The 22,999-nt window shown below is 40.9% G+C and overlaps 1 protein-coding gene across 1 annotated transcript in view; it reads left to right on the top strand.

Annotated features, from left to right (window-relative positions):
• The window catches only part of LOC5572038 (GTP-binding protein 1), a 39,045-nt gene continuing 16,046 nt past the window's right edge, over positions 1 to 22,999 (top strand). Inside the window, exons 1-2 of the mRNA XM_001660095.2 lie at positions 1 to 174; positions 21,813 to 22,137. Coding sequence (XP_001660145.2) covers positions 21,912 to 22,137 — 226 coding nt within the window. The 5' untranslated portion in view covers positions 1 to 174; positions 21,813 to 21,911. The remainder of the gene's footprint in view (positions 175 to 21,812; positions 22,138 to 22,999) is intronic.

The raw sequence follows: 22,999 nt of genomic DNA, 5'->3' as shown, positions 1-22,999 counted from the left end.
CGTGATGATGATGACACAAGAGTGTTTTGTTGTCATTCTGGTTGCAATTTCATCAAGTACAGAAATAAAACTGAATTTTGTGAATGTTGCGAAATAAGTGAAAAATAATATACATTTTGTTAAAATAATAGTCCCGAAACGTTTTACTGGCAGTAATATAGTGATAAAGTTCAGGTATGTCGTCGATTTATTGATTAAATGGCTATTTTAAGAGAATATTCCAAATTTAGGTGAGGGTATTTTTGGATAAAAAGATATTTTATAGTTTTTAAAGCCTTTTGGAAATGTTTTACCATAATTACATAATGATTTTTGCAGTTGAATACTTATAACGCCTAAGATTTAAGTTCTCAGTTGAATCCTCAAATGTTTGAATGATCGATGAAGCAGTAAAAACAATATCCCGAGCATCAATAAATATTCAAATGGTATTGGAATGCCAATGCCTGCTGTAGGATAATCAGTAGGGTAGGGTGTGGTTAGTGTTACCAAGAAAGGCTAACCGCATCGTGTTAAGAAGTGTGGGTTCGATTCCCGCTTCAGTCCGGAAAACTTTTCAGTCCGGGATACGGACTGTGCCACTGGGCGTTGCATGCTAGTCTGTTGTCCGTGTGGTGCTCCCTTCAAAGGACATAATCGTCCACTGGAAGCCTTAACGTGTAGGTGTCGTTTTTAAACAGGTACATGCCCCTCCCGTAAAAAAGTTTCGCAGCGTTGTAGAAATGATTCCAAGCAGTCGTCTTCCGATAAAAGTTTTTGTAATAAATACAATAGTAAAGCATGGGCTTCATTTACAATGAAGCTTGTCTATCGGACCCAAATTTTTACGCCAAGGAGTTATTTTTTTATATTTTTGTGTATTTCTATTGGTTGTTTATATTACGCGTTTCAAGAAAAAAATAGATTCCTGGAAAATCCAGCTTAGTTTTTTTGAAAATTTCTCATCAAATTCATCGTAGTCACCTCTGACTGTATTTATGTTAAATCTCCAATCTCTGAGCGGTTCCTGCCAATATGCCACAACAATACCTGTAGGGTGACTAGATGTTCAAATTAAAAAAGAACCCCGATGGTTTGCATGAGGTACCGTTCAAATTAACGGGGGTGTACGGTACCAATAGTTGCGGTAAAGTGTTCCTACACTGAGAACAGCATTGCGGTAAAAAATACCATGTTGATGGTTTAAAATAAATACACTGCACCACTTGATTTGTGCAGACTACGTTACACATTCATTTCAAACGAAAAGTGTAGTATTTTTTACCATGTCGTTGATATTCGAGACATCAGTCAAAATTACTATGCTACATGGTAATCTTGAGAACGCTTCCTAGTGGAGGATCCCATAAGAAAACAACGGATACCGCAAGTATAGGAACACAAATTAAAAATATACCGCAACTAAAGGAACAGTGTACCAATAGTGGAGGTATTATTTTTCACTGGCATGCCGTGGATTACTATGATGAAATTAGTTTTTTTTTTTACTTTCCGTTACAACATAAACATGTACATTAATTGCGTTTCTTGAATTAAGGCGGTTAAATGAAGTTCAATCGTGCTTAGTTCGTCCACTATTGGTACATCTACCCTACTGAACAAATATAAACCGTCATACCTACACTCCTTCCCAGCCCTTTCCCAGAAACAATTCCGGGCAATTCCCCAACGCTTTCACAAATTTGACAATATTCAAAGGTACAGGTTGGTATCCGCATGACTAAAGGGAAACTTCTGATTGGTTTTCATTGGCTTTTGTTATTCATCGATTCATAAGGCTTGACCAACTACCCACCATTGCCAAATTTAATTATTGCAATTAAAACCAAGCTCGATGCCAGCAAAAGGAATGCATTTATCAGTTCACGAGAGGAAACTTCAGCCATCCTAATGTTCACTTGTTGAGTCTGCAATTCCAATGCAATGCTTACTGTGGTTCATTTGTTCTATGCGGGGATTGCTCACTGTGCGTTATTTCCGCGGAGGAATCCAAATTTTTAAATTTCCCCGCAATACTTCTCAAAGATCTAATATGTAATCGTATTTACGTGTTAAAGAAGCCTCAATCCCTTTAAAATGAAGTGGACGTATTGCCCGGTTGGGGCGCATTATACCGATTTACCCTACTATTTATAGGAGTATAAATATTCATAATAATGTGTGATTGAATATAAACGACGTCTACTTTATGCCCTTAACTATTCGAATCAATAGTAAAACTACATTGCTTAAATGTTTATTTTCGACGGTTTTTTAGATACGTCAGATTATTCAGGGTGCCATTTCAAACGTTTTGATTTTGTTTTCTCAACGTACGAGAATTTTGAACAACCGGGAAAACGACGAGGTAATCTGGGAACTCGCAGACGGTCACCGTAAAAATTGCCTTCAACTAATTTTTGAAACTTAAAATTTGCTACCATACAATAAAGTTGAAAATTGTTAAAGCGATGTTCTTTCTTACTTAGACAGTCCTAATAAATAATGTCTATATTCACATATTTTGTCACAGTATAATATATTATGTCTTATTTATATTTTCAGAGGTTGGGGGAAAGCCCATATGGCATACATGTAGTAAATATAACGATCAATTTGCACTTTTAACTAAAAATAAAGGGATACGCGTCTAGATGATAACTTCGGATATCAAATATCGAATTTGAACCACGGCGAATAAATTCAATACTTATATTCCACTAAATTCGTAATACGTCCGATTGATTACGTTTGTTTGTTCCACTCGATATGCTGATGACTCAAGAGATGATGTGCTGTGCAACTGGGAGAGCTTGCAGGGATGTGTAGTGGATGGAATGGAAATAGATCAAGATGATATTCCTAGGGTTCGTTTAAATCAGGTCTGCCCAACGTACGGCCCGCGGGCCGCATCCGGCCCGCCACTTCATTTTGTGCGGCCCGCGAAGAACTTCAAGATTCTTCTTACATCTGGCCCCTTCACTGCTCTAGAAACTATAGAACTAGATGTTTGAACATTCCAAGGCGGATTATCAAAGCTTTAGATTCTTAAATTTTATTTCGAGAAATTTTATTTTGTGGATTATTTGCAAGTTTTTTATCCATGCAAATTCACTTTATTTCATAATTGGTTGAACATGTTCCATTTTAGAAAGTACCAAATTTTATGTGGAGTTAAAATGTGCGAGGAATCCTTAGTGAATTTATTACATAAATCTGAGTAGGACTGAGTTCTCCAGATTCTAGATCAGGATTTTATAATAATTTTAGAGAGTTGTTTTGCGGAATATTAAGGAAAATTTTCACAGAATCATGCACTGGACTATCGTAATATCCATGGCTTCAAATTTATAACATTATCTTCAATTTTATAAAACTAATCAGGTTTTCAAACAATAGTAGATGAGATTCTGGTAGAATCTTACGTAAATTTCTGATAGAATTCAGAGAACGATTCTTATAAAATCCTGGACAACGATCTTACAGAACTGTGCTGAATTTTCAAAGCAGGATATCACATTGCTCACCGAATTATCGAGATTATCACATAAGCAAGTATCTATTCAAATTTCTCCAAAAGATATTTTAATAAATTTTATTTCACATTGGATCGCTACATTAAAAAAAGTTTGGCCCGCCGTACAATATTGTTTCTGAGATTTGGCCCGCGGTTCAAAAAGGTTGGGCAGGCCTGGTTTAAATATTACGTAACGCAAAAATTGCCAATTTTAAACCCCATCCCTCCCCCACGTAACAGCTTTTGTATGGAAATTTTTTTTTTTTTGTCGGGGAATCTTCCCGGATGTATGCAAGCGACAGAAAATGGTGCTACTACCAAAGAAAGGCGGGGAAACCACCAGGTGACCCGTCGGCATCAGTTACTGCGCGGTTGTCACTCTGGGTGTGTAGAATGCGTTCAACAGCGCAAGCTGGGAAGCGATAGCCCACGCACTTTATCGCCTCATGGTACCGGTGCAGTTGTGTAAGCTATTTTGATGGTAGGATTCTACTGTATGACACAGAAGAGGGGAAGAAAAGCGTTTACCGCGAGAGTACCTCAAGGTTCAATCCTGGGCCCGATGTTAGGGAATGCGATGTACGATGACGTACTGGGGCTGCCCCTTCCGACGGGTGTTAAGATTTTTGGCATCGCCGACGATATCACCCTAGTGGCCTATGGCGAATCGATGGAGGAAGTAGAGTTGACAGCAGCGCACTCTATCTCCATAGTTGAGGAAAGGATGATGTCTAGGAAACTAGGACTGGCCCGTCACAAGACTGAGGTGGTGGTGGTCAACAACCGCAAGTCCGAGCAACGGGCGTTTATCCGCGTAGGTGATTGCACCAGAGTCCAAGCGATCCCTTAGGCATCGTAGGGTAATGATCAATGACAAGCTCAGCTTCGCTAGCCACGTTGAATATGCCTGTATAAGGGTATCTACCGCAATAGCGGCGCTTTCGAGGATGATGTCTAACAGCTCTGCTGTAATTGCCAGCAAACGCAAGCTACTGGCAAGCGTGGCGCTATCCATACTTAGGTATGAAGGACCAATTTGGTCAAAAGCACTAAGAACGAGCATAAACCTAAAGCGGTTGGAAAGCACGTACAAGATCATGTGCATACCGAACGGTATATAAACAGGCCGTGTGCATCATAGCCGGGATGACGCCCATCACCAAGGAAAATGTTCAATGCTTCAACCAAAGAGGTACCAGAGAAGTCCGTAACACGTGTAAGGAGGCAACGCTCAGAGGTTGGCAGCAGGAATGGGATAACTCCACTAAAGGTAGAAGAGTCCATCGGCAAATACCAATGTGTCAGATTGGTTTAAAGCAGTGTTTCCCAAACTTTTTTGGCTTTCGCCCCCTTGAGGTCAGCATATTTTGGAATCGCCCCCCTGATATTGACTTTACATTTTAGTTTTAAAAAACGGCTATACTGTATTGAGATTATGATCAATATTGTACCAAATTTTGACCAAGTATCAATGTTACAGATGGAGTATATTATATGTGATGAATATGTAAAACATTTTCGATTTTTATGCATATGATCGGTTTGAAACAGACAAAACTAGGGGACATTTTGGCTTTGACAAGTACTCGATCAATTCTGATCTTTTTGAAGATACATCCATACATATTTTCTTCGAAATGGGTAAGTTTAAATATTATAAGAAATAATTCAAGTATCTTGTTATTATGAATGCTTAGAGTACGTTTTCTAGAAATCACTAAGAAACACTTAGTCCGGTCTATGTCAAAAACAATCCCCGACTTGCATATCCATAGAAGAGTCGTGGAATAAGTATCATACTAAAATAACTTTTCAGTATCAGCAAATCTATCTATTCAATTCATTTTCTATCATCAAGGAAGCTTTCCAACATATCTCTTGCGACAATCGATAGTTATTAAAATGATCAATTGATTAGTGACTTTTAATTGCAAATTATCTTGCGTTCATTACTGTTTTCTAAATCAGTTTTCACTCAACGACGCCCATCGATATACTTTTGGTCGACTTCCTGCTTTACAAATCTTCTAAATATTTGTTAATGCTTTATTTTTAATAACCTGTTTATTCTGAAATTGTTGATATAAATTTCAGATTTTTTTCATATATGTTTGACGATTCTTAAAACTCTTTTTCATCCTTTCCAAAACATGAAAGATATATACGAAAAGCCAGAAAACCACTTCTTTTCCACTACAACATAACGACAAAATTGTGTGTGAAAAACCGCGACCTAATCCTAAAATTTCTCTTGGTTAGAGGTGTATCAAAAGAGAGAAGTGGAATTAATAATTCTTAAAATGTATAAGCGTATAAACATCCATTGGAATGAGGTCTTCTACAAATACTTAGTCGTTGCTTTAAATTTTTCACAAACTAGTACTTTCGCCCCCTTTCTGGATTATTCGCCCCCCAAATTTAGTTTTACAAATTTTCGCCCCCCTGGGCTTGAAAATCGCCCCCAGGGGGGCGAACCACTTTGAGAATCACTGGTTTAAAGAATCCATGGGGAAGTGAACTTCCACCTGAAATAGTTTCTGTCAGGACATGGTTACTATATGCAATACCTGCATAGGTTCGAGAACTCATAAACTTCTTCTTCTTCTTCTTATTTTTGACATAACGTCCTCACTGGGACAGAGCCTGCTTCTCAGCTTAGTGTTCTTATAAGCACTGCCACAGTTATTTACTGAGAGCTTTGCCAAAGTTGCCATTTTTGCATTCGTATATCGTGTGGCAAGGGGCCTTCCTTAGCCGAGTGGTTAGAGTCCGCGGCTACAAAGCAAAGCCATGCCACATATACGAATGCGAAAATGGCAACTTTGGCAAATAAAGCTCTCAGTTAATAACTGTGGAAGTGCTCATAAGAACACTACACTGAGTAGCCGGCTCTGTCCCAGTGGGGACGTTAATGCCAAGAAGAAGAAGATATTGTGTGGCAAGAACGATGATACTTTATGCCCAGGGAAGTCAACACGCAAAAAAATTGTGCGGTAAAAACTACCATTTTAGGGGGTTAACTTAAGCGCTCGCACCGGCAGTTTTCAGCAGACCAGAAATGCGCTTGATTTTACCATGTCTGTTGTCGAAATCAGATTGTTGTAAATTATTTCTGTCAAATATACCATTAATGTGGTGGGATGTACCGTAAACATAGTAAATTGGTCTGAAATTGCATGGTAGTTTCAAGAATGGGCGTAGTCAGCTAAAATAGTAATTTTTACTACAGATTTTTTTTCCGTGAAGGAAATTTCCATTACGAAAAGATCCTGGACCGACTGGGAATCGAACCCAGACACCTTCAGCATGGCTTTGCTTAGTATCCGCGGACTCTAACCACTCGGCTAAGGAAGGCCGCAGAATCAGAATCTCCTGTGTGCCCCAATTGTGCTGGTTTGGAGGAAGCAGGGGAACATGTCGTATTCGATTGCTCCCGTTTCATTGTTGTGAGAGATCGCATGCTCGCTACATGCGGAGAGGACACCTCCCCCGACAATATAATAGAAAGAATGTGTGCGGATACCGAGTGCTGGAATGCAGTAACTACGGCTGTCACTAACATTACGTTAGAATTGCAGCGCCTATGGCGTGCCGACCAAGAGTTTGCTGCAGATGATTAGCCCTGCCGAGGCTGGTCCCTTGCGACATTGTTTGTGTCGGCTAAGAGAAGCAGTTTGTGTTGTGTTGTGTTGTGCAATATGCACTGGCCCCTCCTCGAAGAAATACCCTAACGTGGTTCCGGCGAGATGAGAGTCTGAGGCCAAGGGTAATGTCGGTGCACTCTGTATACCACTTGAGCAATTCAGCGAGAATTGCAACGCATATCCAGGCAGGACAAAGTGAGTCATCATTCTTTCGTAGTGACAGCGAGGTAAGATGGAATCGGGAATAACTTTCCACCGGCTCACTGATTGGTTCCTCAATACGCAGAAATTCACAATTGCCCTTTGCACGGTGACGTCATCAGAAAACCGCTCTCTTTCCCTCCTCATGCGTGGTATGCACCTGAACCGTAAAGTGTCATTTTTACTTGCGGAATAATTGGCGATCAAAAGTGAGGTTAGGTTGCGAATGTTTTTCAAATTGAAATGAATATTTACGGTTTCCTGTGCCTCAAATTGCTAAAAATCTTGTCATTGTGATTGTGATTGTGGTGATTTTTCTCCCAAAGTTATCACTAGACATTTTAATTAAGATGCATTAATCCCTATTCTGGAAGAGCACCATCTACGCATTTTAGCTTTGCGTTAGATCACCAATGAGCCTCTGTACGTGCCATAAATTCTTTTGTTCTGATGACTTTTACTGTGCGCCGTGTGTTGGTGCTGTCTTGCTCTCTCTCACGGGCAACTTGAAAACAGGGCGCACAGTAAAAGTCAAACGTTTTATAGCATGCATAGGCTCATTGAGCAGCACATTTTTTCGTACCGAAAAGTGACAGCTCCATTTGATATGTACGGCAGGCGTTACCGACGTTATGAAATCAGCTCTACTACTCAGCAGCGTGCAGCTCAAGTAATTTCGGTAGCGGAATCATTCCTTGACCGTTCTTTCTTATCGTCCATTCAGCTTGCTTTCCTCCATCAGCAAACGTTTTGGTCATTTTGAACAGAATGATGGTCTACATAAACGAAAATTCATTTTTTGTCAATGAACAGCTCGGATTCCACAATGGACATTCGACCTTATTCAGCTTTTACGTGTAACATATTTGATTTCTTCCAACAAATCAGAATGCTATTCTACTGGTCTTACTCATCCAGACATAGAAAAAGCGTTCGACAGTGTTTGGCATGAAGGCTTGATTATATAATTAAAAAACTTTAATTTACAACATACGTCATTAGAATAATACAAAGTTATCTGTCAAATCGTCCACAGGCCTCTCCGCCAAAAGACGAAGCATGTGTGTCGTCTGTAGGAGATTGTAGAAAAGTGTGGATAGTTTATCTTCATACTTGCAAAAATTAAATTTCTCCTAATGCTTCGAAAACTCAACTTATAATATTCCCACATAAATCAAAAGTTCTCTATTTGAATCCTTCAAGTAGAAATTTTGTCACGATGAGAGGGATTCCAATAGATTGGTCAGATGAAGTTAAATATCTAGGGCTCATGCTAGATACAAGTTTAACTTAATTTAACAAATTTAACAAGCATCCCATTGAGGGCATTTAAGCCAAATGTAACAAATATATAAAACGTCTTTATCTACTCATTAACAGATACTCAAAACTTTGTCTTAAGAACAAGTTTTGATCTTTAAACAAATGTTGTATGCTGTACCAATATGAACTAGCTGTTGTAATACCAGGAAGAAAGCTCTGCAGAGGATTCAGAATATTTTTTTGAAAATGATTCTGGAGCTCCCTTCCAATGACTTATACAAAATATCCAATGTTCAAACATTGGAACGAATGGTCGGTGTTCAGACAGAGTAGACCAAGTGTTTTTTAAAGCTTGCAGAAAAACGTACCACAAGCATTCGAAATATCAAAATATATGCATTATTTGCTGTAATAATGGAATATATCTATTTGATGATAACTCTGTATTTAAATAGCATCATAAAAATCAGGATTGACGAAGTTCTCAAAGTATCTTTAGAACGCCAAAATATCTCCTAGTCCGGTCTGTATGAACACCGACCAAATGTCAACCAAAATTATTTATAAGTTTGGACAAAAAACGTTCCAATTTTCTATTGCCACGATTAATGCGTTATATATTTAGGTTAAAGTGGAACATCTCGGAATCCAAAGATGGTCGACAAAATGGTCGACTTGTACCCCTACTCACGATTTCAAGGGCACAAAACTGGAGAAATAGTTGGCAAACATTTCTGATCTTCTTATTTTAAGGTTTCTGCTAGTGCATAAAAGTAAAATAAAAAGAACATTGTTGTTGGATGCGTTCATCGCGAGATTTGTGCGTTTGAAGTTTCAGTGCAATCTTAAAAGTTGGTTCCAAACTGTTTCACCTTAAGATAGGTTAAGTTAATTTCGGGGGCCTTCCTTAGCCTAGTGATTAGAGTACGCGGCTTCAAAGCAAAACCATGCTGAAGGTGTCTGGGTTCGATTCCCGGTCGCAATGGAAATTTCCTTGACTTCCCTGAGCATAGTGTATCGACGTACCTGCCACACGATATACGAATGCGAAAATGGCAACTTAAGCAAAGAAAGCTCTCAATTAATAACTGTGGACGTGCTCATAAGAACACTAAGCTGAGAAGCTGGTTCTGTCCCAGTGAGGACGTTAATGCCAAGAAGAAGAAGAAGAAGGTTAAGTTAAGTTAAGTTAAGCATTGTATTTTCTTTTATAAGCAGGTGAAATCAACTCACCTGTAAAAGTTCTGAACTGCTGCGACAAATGAAATGTAATAAGTTGTTAACAAAATATTAATGAGTTTACCAAATTAGGATGATAGTGTTGTCTAACACAGAACCCCTAGATATAAGAAATGAATGTAACGTAAAATGACACTAATAAAAAAATGGAAAAACAACACTGGACATACACACATACACAGCACTAAGAATTATGAAATAGATCGTAAATTCTACCCAACATTTTTGGGATAGGTAAATATGTTACTATTTACATTTATTCTCGATAGGGTGACCATCTCCTGAAAACTCAAAATCAGGACATTTAAAAAAATTTACAACTCACGGTGCTTTGGCATTGGGGGTTTTTCTCGGCCGGTTTGTCTGAAACTTTGCAAGAAGAAGCATTTTAATACGATGCATGTTGTGGCCAAATATGAGGTCAGCAGCTTTCAAAAAAACCCACTGCCAAAGTGAATCAAACGTGCAAATAATAGGATCCTGCCTTACCTGTGCAAGTTCTGTTTTAGCTCAAATTCCAAATGTGACTCATATTCCCGATTCCCAATAGCATTTTCAAAGATTTTTTTCTCAATTTTTAATGTCGAGGACTTTTAATATAAATTCACGAGACACTTCTGATTAACAGGTATGAGTATACGAACAAATTCTTAAATATAACTAGGTAGTCTTTTGCTAAGACAATAAGAATCCTTTAGGAATCTGCCGAGGTTCTCAGAATATTAATTTAGATATCCCACGAAATCCTTCAGATTATTGCAGCAATTTACCGATAATTAAAAAAAAATGTGTCAGATCTAGATTTTGCTAGGTAATAACTAAGAATGTCAAAAACAGCCTAGTATATTTCATAGAGTCTAATAAAAGCTTAAATGAAATCCACCTAGAACCTTTTGGGAGATTTCTTCTTCTTCTTTCTGGCATTACGTCCCTATTGGGACAGAGCCTGCTTCTCAGCTTAGTGTTCTTATGAGCACTTCCACAGTTATTAACTGAGAGCTTATACTATGCCAATGACCATTTTTGCATGCGTATATCGTGTGGCAGGTGTCCGCGCACAGTGCGAACGTTGTATAGTTATATGTTTATGTTATTCCTATTTATCCTCACCCTTAATCCAACATCCCAAAATTCCACCCTACTAACCCCGAGTCGGCCACGGGTTTTTTGGCCCACCTCTCACTAACACATTTGTATCGTAATGGTCTGGATGCGCACTACCCACCCGAATGGCAATAAGTATGTATTGGCTGGCGGCTGATGAGCGATGAGCGGCGGCTAACCACATCAGCAGATGCGACGACCAACATCACCCGGACTGAGCGTGGAGGGAGACGAACATGTCGCAACATGTTTGTTACGTTCCACCGACCAATGACGACGAGGCATGAGCTGATTGGTGGGTGGCGAATCGAGGAATAGTATATAAGAAAATGAGTTTGTTCGCAGTGTATCAGTTTTCTTTTAACCATCGACGAATAAACATCGGTTAAGTTGCAAAGTGAAAAGTTTCTCTTTTATCTTGGACAGCCGAAATAAAAACAGCCTTTTTGAAGGCTTTTGAGTTGTTTTGGAATAATTCACCGAGTCGAGCTATCGTCAGCTGCTGTTCCCGCTGGCACTCTCTTCAGAGGAAGGAGTTGCCCATCCGTCAAGTGTCCGTGATCGGACATTTTTGGTCCATTCGAGCCGGATCCCCGAGCGATCCGCATCTGCGTGTCGTCAATCTGACGATTGAGACACCCGTACCGATACAGTCCGCTTACCTCTGTCGCCAATCTGACGATTGCGACAAAATTGTTGCTGTGACGATAGCCGACGGAGTCGTTGGAAAAAATATTCCTTGGTTGTCCGAGAGTGAATCGAACGAAGTGAACGAAAGTAAGTCGCGCGCGAGTGTGTCACAGTGCTTGTCCGATATTTTAACCCGCAAGTAAACCGCGCGCGAGTGATCCCGGCGTGATCGCCTAGTGATATTTCCTGGACGTGTCCGAACACGTTCTGTTGCGTGGTGCGAGGGAGCGCATCACAGTACCTGTGTGAAAAGTGAAAGTGAACCAGTTGTCCGAAAAGTTTTAACCCGCAAGTAAATCGCGCGCGTGTGGTACAGTGTATGTCCGATACTTTCAACCCGTATCAGTTCGCGCGCGAGTGCATCGAAATGCCATTGGATCGCACACCGTCGAAAAGTGATAAGCAAGGCACGATGCAGGACATTTCGACTCTGGTGTTTCATCGTGGACAGGCGAAGGCGCAGGTTACGAAGATTCGTAAGGCGTTGGATGGAATGGCTGGAGCTGGATCCGATCCTCCGAATATGGCTATGCTGGCTGTTTATTCAAAGAAACTGGATCGATTCTACGAGGAGTATCGCCAGTATCATGAGCAAATTATTGGTCTCATTTCCGACGAACGGATGGACGAGCAGATCGAAGCGTACGATTTGTTCGAAACGCAACACACTGAAACGTGTGCGTTGCTTGAAGCAATTGTGCAGTCTACTGCCACTCCAAATTATGCACAAGGGAATACACACCAGGCACAGGAACCTCCACGCATAATTGTACAGCAGCAGCCGTTGAAGGCACCGATTCCTTCCTTCGACGGGAAGCCAGAGAACTGGCCACGCTTTAAGGCCATGTTCCTAGATGTCATGCGAACATCAGCCGATTCGGACGCCATTAAGCTCTATCATTTGGACAGAGCTCTGGTCGGCACTGCTGCCGGGATAATTGATTCGCGCACGCTAAGCCAGAACAATTATGCCCATGCGTGGAAAATCTTGGAGGACCGATACGAGGACAAGCGTGTCATAGTGGACATCCACATCAATGGCCTGCTGGAACTGCCGAAGATGCATCGGGAGAACGCGAAGGACTTGAGAGCGCTCATCGACAAGGTCACTCAGCACGTTGATGGATTGAGTCTACTCGACGAAGAGATGACCGGATTCTCCGAACGCTTCGTGGTCAATCTTCTGGCAGCGGCATTAGACAAGGACACGAGGCTTCAATGGGAAGCTTCCATACCCCACAAGCAGCTGCCAAATTATAAAGATACAATCGATTTCCTGAGCAACCGCTGTGCTGTGCTGGAGCGCTGGGAAGGATCGTTGGCCAAGCCGGCCGCCACATCCAAGTCATCAGTTCCGGTGAAGTATCCTGGACATCAACAGAGGAACACGACATCGAAGTCTTGTGCTGTTACTACCAAGGACCGAACGTGTGAGCTGTGTGAATCCGGAAACCATCCGGGGTACAAGTGTGAAGCCTTCCGAGAGATGACAGTTGCTCAACGCCAAGCCAAGGTAAGAAGTATCAGAGCTTGCTTTAATTGCCTTAGGGTGGGTCATGTGAGTAGTGCGTGTTCTTCGTCGTATACTTGTTCGAAGTGTCAGGCAAAGCATCACACTCTTCTTCATCCTGACAAAAAGGTGTCGCAGCCCTCTCAGTTTGATTCGCAGTCAGCTTCGAAATTGGTTTCGCAGTCCTCTCAGTCTGACTCGTCGTCTACCTCGAAATCAGTTGTGCCAATCGCTAAAAACAAATGTAATTCCGTTGAACCTCAATCTACTCCAACAGTTTCATGTTCTATGAAGCAAGTTCCTCGTGTATGTACTAGCTTGTTAATGACAGCAAAGGTTCATGTGAAAGATGCGAATGGAAATCTGAAAACTTGTCGTGCATTTTTGGATTGTGGTTCTCAAGCTCATCTTGTGTCGAAAGGTTTGGTTAAATCGTTGAATCTGCCGTGTTTTTCCACCAAGGTTGATGTTGTCGGTGCCAATGGTCAGCAGTCTTCCATCTCCGAAATGGTCACGCTGGAATTGCGTTCATGTTACTCTGATTTCCAAGGTCAATTGCAGTGTCTGGTTGCTGGTAGAGTTGCAGGTTTAATGCCGTCCGTGCCTATCGATATTAAGCAATGGAATCTACCTCCTGGCCTGCCTCTTGCAGATCCGGATTTTCACATTCCAGGTGAAGTCGATTTGTTGATTGGGGTACAATTGTTTTTCTCGCTTATGATGCCGGGACAGTACAAGATAGCTGATAATCTTCCCATTCTACAAGAGACTCGTTTGGGATGGGTTGTCGCCGGTTCCTTTGAAGATGTTGATACCTCTCGTGTTGAACAGCATTGTTACACCGTAACTCTGCAGAATCTTGCTGATACTATGGAAAAGTTTTGGTCGGTTGAATCAGTGGACTCTTGTAACCTTCTGACCAGTGAAGAGCAATTATGTGAAGAAATTTTCTGCTCCACTACGCGTCGTGATCCAAATGGTCGCTATGTCGTTCAATTACCGTTGAAAGAATCCGTTCACCAGATGGAAAGTAATCGTTCTGTTGCCTTGCGTCGTTTTTTCATGTTGGAACAGCGGTTCCAGAAGGATTCTGATCTGAAAAGACTTTATGTTGATTTTATTAATGAATACAAAGATCTCCACCATTGTGAACTCATTGATGAATCTCAGGATCCTCCCAACCTTTTGAAGTATTATCTTCCACACCATGCGGTGTTGAAGCCAAGCAGCTCTTCAACGAAATTGAGAGTTGTTTTTGACGCTTCATCGAAGACAAAGGGCCCTTCGCTCAACGACTCACTCATGATCGGCCCAGTAATACAGAATGATCTCTTCTCGATAAATCTTCGCTTTCGCTCACATCGTTATGTGTTCTCTGCCGATATTAGTAAGATGTACAGGCAAATTCAAGTAGACCGTGCTCACACACCACTACTTCGAATTTTCTGGAGAGAGAATCCTACCGATCCGTTGCAAGTCCTTGAATTAACGACGGTGACGTACGGTACATCTGCTGCTCCATTCTTAGCTACGAGAGCTCTTCAACAGCTTGCCTTCGATGAATGTACTCGTTACCCGTATGCGGCTCAGATTGTGCTCGAAGATTTTTATGTTGATGATGTCCTGACGGGTGCTGAGACCGTAGAGGAGGCAATTCAACGTCGTGTTGAACTCACTGAACTCCTTAGCTGTGGAGGTTTTCCCATCCACAAATGGTGTTCGAATGAACCAACCATTTTGGATACGGTTCCGGAGAAAGACAGGGAGAAGTTTCTGTCATTCGAAGACTCTGATATAAACCAAGCTATCAAAACGCTTGGCCTACTTTGGGATCCAGCAGAGGATGTTTATCGCTTTCATTTGGATCTCCCAAGCCTCAACAGTTCTCCACCTACCAAACGTAACGTTTTGTCGCAGATAGCGAAAATTTTTGATCCTCTGGGACTAATTTCACCTGTTGTCGTATTTGCGAAAATCATCATGCAGCAAATTTGGATGAGCAAATTAAAGTGGGATGACGTTCTGGACGGTAAACTATTGCAAGCTTGGATTATGTTTCGGGACACGTTGAGTCATATACACGAAATCAAAATTCCTCGATATTTTGGTGCAGTGAATTCCACTCGTTATGAGATTCATGGATTTGCAGATGCGTCCAGTGTAGCATATGGAGCGTGTCTGTACATTCGAGTTGTTACTCAAGATGGAGTAAAACTGTCGCTCATTTGCAGTAAGTCAAGGGTTGTCCCCATCAAGGGATTGACAATTCCTCGATCTGAACTTTGTGCAGCCTTGCTACTCGTTCGTTTGTTTTTGAAGCTCCTTCCGGCTGTAAAGTTGGAGTTTCAGTCCATTCATTTTTGGTCGGACAGTCAAGTTGTCCTGGCATGGTTAAAGAAACCACTACCGCAACTGAATCTCTTCGTTCGTAATCGAGTATCAGAAATCGTTGAAGGTTCGTCTGATGCCGATTGGAATTACGTCAAATCTGCTGAAAACCCAGCTGATATCGTTAGTCGTGGTCAACCTCCTCAGTTGCTGGTTTCAAATGACCTCTGGTGGTATGGACCACAGTTTTTGCGTAATTCTACATATCGAATCGATGAGCCAGAGCTTATTTCCGATGACGAACTTCCTGAATGGAATCCAGTTGCCAACACCTATGCAATGTCTGTGCCGGAAAGTCTGCCAGTTATGACCGCTTTTGAGTCTTTTCGGAAACTGCAGCGTGTAATAGGATATGTGCGAAGGTTTGTAAGAAATGCAAGATCCGTCAAATCTCAGCGGATCACTTCTCGATATCTGACGATACAGGAAATACGTGAATCGATGAATGTGATAGTGAAGTATGTCCAAAAAAGCGAGTTTTCTGATGAAATCTGTCGTCTAATGTCGAATGAACCATTGCGTCGTCTTGGTAGTCTGGGTGTAATGTTAAAGGACGATATTTTGCGAGTTGGTGGAAGATTACGTAATGCCACTCTGCCGTTCGGTGCAAAGCACCAGATGTTGTTACCGGATAAAAATCCGATTGTCGAATCGTTGATCAGAACATTGCATAGAGAAATGTTGCACATTGGTCCGTCTGGTCTCATCGCGTTTATATGTCAAAGGTTTTGGTTGTTGAACGCCCGATCTGTAGTTCGAAAGATCGTCCGTAGTTGTGTAACATGTTTCCGTCATAGTCCGCAATTGCTGCAGCCTTCGATGGGTGATCTGCCAGAAGTTCGTGTTGTTCCATCTCCGCCGTTCGCCAAGTCCGGCGTTGACTTTGCCGGTCCTGTCTTCATTCGTCAAGGGGGTAGAAAGTCCACTCTGGTTAAGGCTTACATTTGCCTTTTTGTTTGTATGTCAACAAAGGCAATTCACCTCGAATTGGTTTCGGATTTATCTGCCGCGGCTTTCGTAGCAGCGCTTCATCGATTTGTCGCTAGGCGCGGTCTCGTCGAAGAGTTGTTTTCGGACAATGGGTCAAATTTCGTTGGCGCCAAGTCCGAGTTACACAGTTTGTACCAATTGTTCAAAAGTGATCAATTGCAAGGAAAGCTGAACGAATTTTGCCATGCCCGTGAAATCAAATGGAGCTTTATCCCTCCGCGTGCTCCGAACTTCGGAGGTTTGTGGGAGGCGGGTGTGAAGAGCACCAAAACGCATCTTAAGAAGGTACTCCGTGACGCTTCTCTGACTTTCGAAGAATATTACACCGTTCTAACTCAGATCGAAGCAATCCTCAACTCGAGGCCTCTGTTTTCCTCCTCATCCGACCCTAGTGAGCCTGAAGCAATCACTCCGGGGCATTTTCTTATCGGTCGTGAGTTAACGGCTATCCCAGAACCGACTTTGGAAGATACTAAAATCAACAGATTGAGTCGTTGGCAGCTCGTTCAGCAAATTCGCGATCATTTTTGGAAACGTTGGTCTCGGGAATATTTGAACACTCTTCAAACGCGGCAAAAATGGACGAAAGGATGTAAAAACGTTTCTCCAGGGATGGTTGTTTTGTTGAAGGAAGACAACATTCCGCCGCAATCGTGGAAGTTAGCTCGGATTGTTAACGTGTTTCCAGGGTCTGACTCCGTTGTTAGGGTTGCAGATGTCCAAACGGTTAACGGTGTTCTCCGTCGTCCAATTTCTAAACTCGCCCCTCTACCCATTGAACAAGATCTCCAATTGAATGCGTAGATTCTTTTCGCCCGGGGAGAATGTCCGCGCACAGTGCGAACGTTGTATAGTTATATGTTTACAACCCGGGAGCATCATGACAGCTGCAGTACAACGTCAATGTACCGAAAAATTTTGGTCCGTGGTACTGTCAAACTCAATGAAACCATGGAGTGTGCTCAAAATAGGGCGTAAACTAAAATTATGCTTGATGGACATAAAAATAGTTTTACATTTTTTGTTTGGCATTTGTAACATCATTATAAACGAGTGATCACCAAATAGCGATTCTCTAAAAGGATTTGTATGGTCATCGGGAAGATTTTGTATGGCCCACGAGCGAGTTTTGAATAGTGGTGTGATGTGGTCCGCATGCTGAAGGTGCTTATAGCAACCGTTCCTTTGTTTACGAAATTTTTTTTTGACCATTGCATTTGTCAATTCTAAAGCCCTCAGTACACTGTTTGTCAAGTGTGCAAATTTTTCCGCACGCATAAACCAACATGCAAACATCGGTCTCAACAATGACAAAACATCTGAAGTGTCAAGTGGGTATTGAAGTGATAGTTTATGCGTGTGGAAAAATTTGCACACTTGGCAAAGAGTGTACTGAGGGCTTAAGCAAGACAAATTTGTTTGGGATCGTTCAAATATTACGTAACACAACAAGGGGAGGTAAGGGATATTTTGTAGTGTTTCGGTCCATACAATAAATTGAAATTTTCCATATAACACCTGTTACTTCAGGGAGGAAGGGGGTTTAAATTGGCAAATTTCTTCGTTACGTAATATTTGAATCATTCCTTAGATATTGACGATAATCATTAATTTATGGGAAATTGACTGTAGTTATAAGCTTGAAATCAATCTGAGATCATATCAACTCGCAGTACATTTTCTTTTGCGGATTTGAACACTTTTTTCTCATACTCATCACCAGATGTCTAGGTTTCAATCAGATAAGCTTATTGGATGAAGTATCCCGCTTTTACAAACGCTAATATCACCAAAAATTAGCCCACTTTTACAAAAATGGATCTAGTGATCTGACGTTTGACTCGGGTCGCTTGAAAGACTTATCCACCGGTGCACTAAATTTACTCAGTCCAAGAATTTTGACACTTGACCGTAACACGTAACACGAAAGCATCTACGTGACCCGTTAAAGTGTCAACATTCTTTATCCCGTATAGGCCTGAGTGAAAGCAAAAATACTAAAACCCTTAACACTCAGCGAATAATTAACGGATTTAAATATTTTTTTGTCAGTATACTGGCCCACACATCTAAATTCTAGAAATGGCCGGAGAAACTCGATAATACTCCTGTTTGCCGGAGTTATTGCGATGGGTCACTGGGTCAAGTCGGGTAGAAAAAGGCGATTTTTTGGGACATTCTAAATAATCATTATTTATTTCCAATTACATTTATTTTATTTTGCATAAATTTAATAAGATCTGATATTCAACATAATAAATTAATAGTTTTGCACCATTTAGAGTGAACCAGATGCGGCCACTCGGGCTTAATGTCCTGAAGAACCGGCTCTAGATTTGTTAGGTATTAAACCGTTTCAAATCTCTAAAAAAAAAATAGATCGAACATAACAGTTCACTAAAATGCATTCCCATAAGCTTGACACAGATGTTAAGATACAAGTTGTGCACTTTATCAGGCATTATTAGGCATCCCGAGACCCGAAAATTGTCATTTGTAGGATCAATCAAATGCAGTTGACATAATTATTAAATTAAATCGATTATCAGAAGGTTTACGCTGATGCGTTTTTCTTAAAACTTTTCGATATAGTGGCCACATTATAGCCGATTCTAGAAATTATCTGTGAATTGAAATTTGCCTTCCTTCAGGGGCACAGAAGCACAAAACCCTTGTCACCCGACCTGGCCCAGAGATTCACCGCAATAACTCCAGCCACAGGAACATTCCCGAGATTCTTTGACCACTTTTATAAACTAGATATGTGTACGAGTATACTGCCAAAACATAATTGAAATCCGTTTAGTATTCACTGAGCGGTGAGAGTTTTAGTAATTTTTCTTTCACTCAGGCCTATACGGGTTAACCAAGTGAATTTATCACACCGGTGGATAAGTCAATTGACCGGACCAAAGCCAAATGTCAATATGTTGGATCCCTACCAGAAAGTAAGCTAACTTTTGGCAGGCATTACCGCTTTTAAAGAGCTGGATAGTTTATCCATTAGACTTATCCACGGTCTTCTTTTCATGTTGATTTTTTCCGATCTAAATATGTTTACATAAAATGACATCCACGCCAACACGAATGTTCACCGGATGAACAATGCGTGGATGAATGTGCAACGAAATCGTTTATTTTTCTGTATACATCGCCCGCAGTAAAAGTTTTCTTCACGCTGAAAATTGCAGCGTGACGTCATTGTATATTAGTTCATAGGCTTATTTTATTGAAACTTAGACCTCTGGTGGTGAGTATGAGAAAAAGTGTTCTAATCCGCATAGAAAAAAACTGCAAATAAATATAATATCACTTTTCGACTTGATTCGATCTCAAATAAAAAGATAAGGACACCGTCTTCAGCCATTTAGCTGTTTGGAACTTAACACTAGATAATGGATAAGGATGCTCCAGTGGCACAGTTGAAAAACATTCCTTACGAAAAGTTTCAATGGCTGAAGTGGAAATCGAACCCACACCCAATGACACGATGCGCTTAAATGCCTAACGACACTAACCGCACGGCCACGAGGCCCACAATATTTTATTTTATGTTACGGCCAGCGCTTTCTTTTGAGGGCATAAAAGCGATCCACAAATCAGTTAGGCTGTATTGTAAGTAATTTCTTATAGATTACTTTTCCGTAAATAAAGCAGTAACACGTCATTTAATCTTTTCACCGAACGAATTGGTACGCTCTTAAGTTCATTTGGTGCTTAAACTTGACGATTTCATTAAATTTATTTCCATTGGCAGACGAAAATATCAGACTCGCCCTTATTTCATTTCATTCCATTCGTTGTTTTGCACCCGTCAACAACGAAACAAAATTCTGATCTGCCATAGTGAAAAATTGTGCCGGCAGCGGTGGATGGCCCCATTGTTTACGTTGAAAGTAGGTACGTGAAAATTGCGTTATCTGTCACTTCGCGGGGGGGTTGTATGTTTATGTTATTCCTATTTATCCTCACCCTTAATCCAACATCCCAAAATTCCACCCTACTAACCCCGAGTCGGCCACGGGTTTTTTGGCCCACCTCTCACTAACACATTTGTATCGTAATGGTCTGGATGCGCACTACCCACCCGAATGGCAATAAGTATGTATTGGCTGGCGGCTGATGAGCGATGAGCGGCGGCTAACCACATCAGCAGATGCGACGACCAACATCACCCGGACTGAGCGTGGAGGGAGACGAACATGTCGCAACATGTTTGTTACGTTCCACCGACCAATGACGACGAGGCATGAGCTGATTGGTGGGTGGCGAATCGAGGAATAGTATATAAGAAAATGAGTTTGTTCGCAGTGTATCAGTTTTCTTTTAACCATCGACGAATAAACATCGGTTAAGTTGCAAAGTGAAAAGTTTCTCTTTTATCTTGGACAGCCGAAATAAAAACAGCCTTTTTGAAGGCTTTTGAGTTGTTTTGGAATAATTCACCGAGTCGAGCTATCGTCAGCTGCTGTTCCCGCTGGCACTCTCTTCAGAGGAAGGAGTTGCCCATCCGTCAAGTGTCCGTGATCGGACAGCAGGTACGTAGATACTCTATGCCCTGGGAAGTCGAGAAAATTTCCAACTCGAAAAGATCCTCGACCGGTGGGATTCGAACCCACGACCCTCAGCTTGGTCTTGCTGAATAGCTGCGCGTTTACCGCTACGGCTATCTGGGAGATTTATAAAACATAATAATGCCATTAAATAACGGTAGCATTCCTCGAATCGTGGTTATACAGAGAATATGGTGAGACTCTTTTTAAGAATTTCATAAAAAAGTTTCCGCTAAGTTTCCATAAAGGTCTCGTAAGAATGGCGCTAAGTCCTACAAAATATCAATCAAAGTTTTTGGATGAAATCCATCAAAGATTTTCTTTGGAATCCGACAGTTTTTTCTACACGATTCTCTGAAACATTCGTAAAGGATCTCACCAGAAACTTTGATTAGACATGGTGTGCAGCACGAGATGTTAAATGGAGAAAATCCCGATGCATCAACATATTGAAACGAACATAGGAAATACTGTGGTTGCTACTATCTGTGCTGAAAAAGCAGGACAAATCTTAAAATATGAAAAATAATCAGGACGCCTCAAAAGAAACTCAAAATCAGGACATGTCCTGCTAAATCAGGACGGATGGTAACCCTAATTCTCGATTACTCTCGTCCTTAGAGAAACCAAAGGTTATTTCTTATTTTCAATGTTAGTCTATAAATCAAAATAGATTTGTTGGACGAAACTTCTATATTGAGGATCTAGTAAATGTCATGTTTTTTTTCTTTCAGACAAACATTCATGTAGTGCTACCAGAAACAACAACCATATTTCGACGTGGATGTGATGCCTAATAGATTATTTGGTGGAACAGTTATTCAGATTTCAAAATGCAATCTACATCATCAGTTCCTTCGAAGGACCATTCTACGACAGCACCCCATCCAGCTCCAGTGATTCCCATCGAGAAACCTAAGAATGATTATTCATGCATAAGAGGGAAGACTGTTCTAGTCAGCCCAACTGAAGAGCAGTATGAGGCACTGGGCAAACGATTGGAAGAAAGGATCGCAGATAGTCGTGGCGAAACGGTCTATGAAATTGGAGTTGGAGAAGGTATTAATCTTATTTTTAATTCAACACAAATTATCAAATGACAGCAAATTACTCTACAAAATGACAACATTACTGATATTATTATTTTGCTTTTACATGAAATAACCTTATATGTGCGTATACAAAAGCCGTCCTTATGAATGTGAAATTTTATTTTAAAAACACCCTATGAGCAATTCTCGCTGAAGCCAGGCCGCCATCGGAACCCATCGTTAGATTTCCAATGCTATGTCACTGATCGCTAGTTTTTTTTTATAAAACAAGGGCGGTCGTTTCGGTTTTCTCAAATTGGTGGACCCCTCGTACGCCTATTTTTTTTCTCCTTAGAACACATAACAAACTTAGTGGCATCGTATAGAGAATTGATATAGCTTTCATTTGAAGCTTAAAAAATTTTGGCGATCATTTTAAATTTGGCCGCCAAATGAGAAAAATTGTTTTTTCACCATTAGCCGCTCGTTTTGAATTCTGTAAATTATTCCATTCAATTCCGCAATCTCAAAGCATGTGTAGCAACCTCTGAAGCTAACTGCCAGTAGCTTTGTAGTAAATGCTACATTTATTTATATCAACGCGTTATTTGTTGTATGTTCGAAAGGTGTAGAAAGGAAAATGACACAAACATGTTCCACTCGTGTTCCACATGTAGCGTTTATTACCGATAATGTAGTAAACTCAACTTTACTACATTTTATTCATACCGCCCAGTGAAAACAAACAGCGAGTGTTGGTTCGGTATTTTCGGATGCTGTCGTGCCGAGGCTGTACATTTGGAAAGCCTGCTCTACACATCCCGCAAAGACTTCATGCCGCGAGCTGAGATATGCATGGATAATGATAGAATCATCTCAACTGACAAATT

The sequence above is a fragment of the Aedes aegypti genome, chromosome 2 (genome assembly GCF_002204515.2).
Source record: "Aedes aegypti strain LVP_AGWG chromosome 2, AaegL5.0 Primary Assembly, whole genome shotgun sequence".
In the NCBI taxonomy this organism is placed as follows: domain Eukaryota; kingdom Metazoa; phylum Arthropoda; class Insecta; order Diptera; family Culicidae; genus Aedes; species Aedes aegypti.
This window is presented reverse-complemented; position numbering and strand designations above follow the sequence as displayed.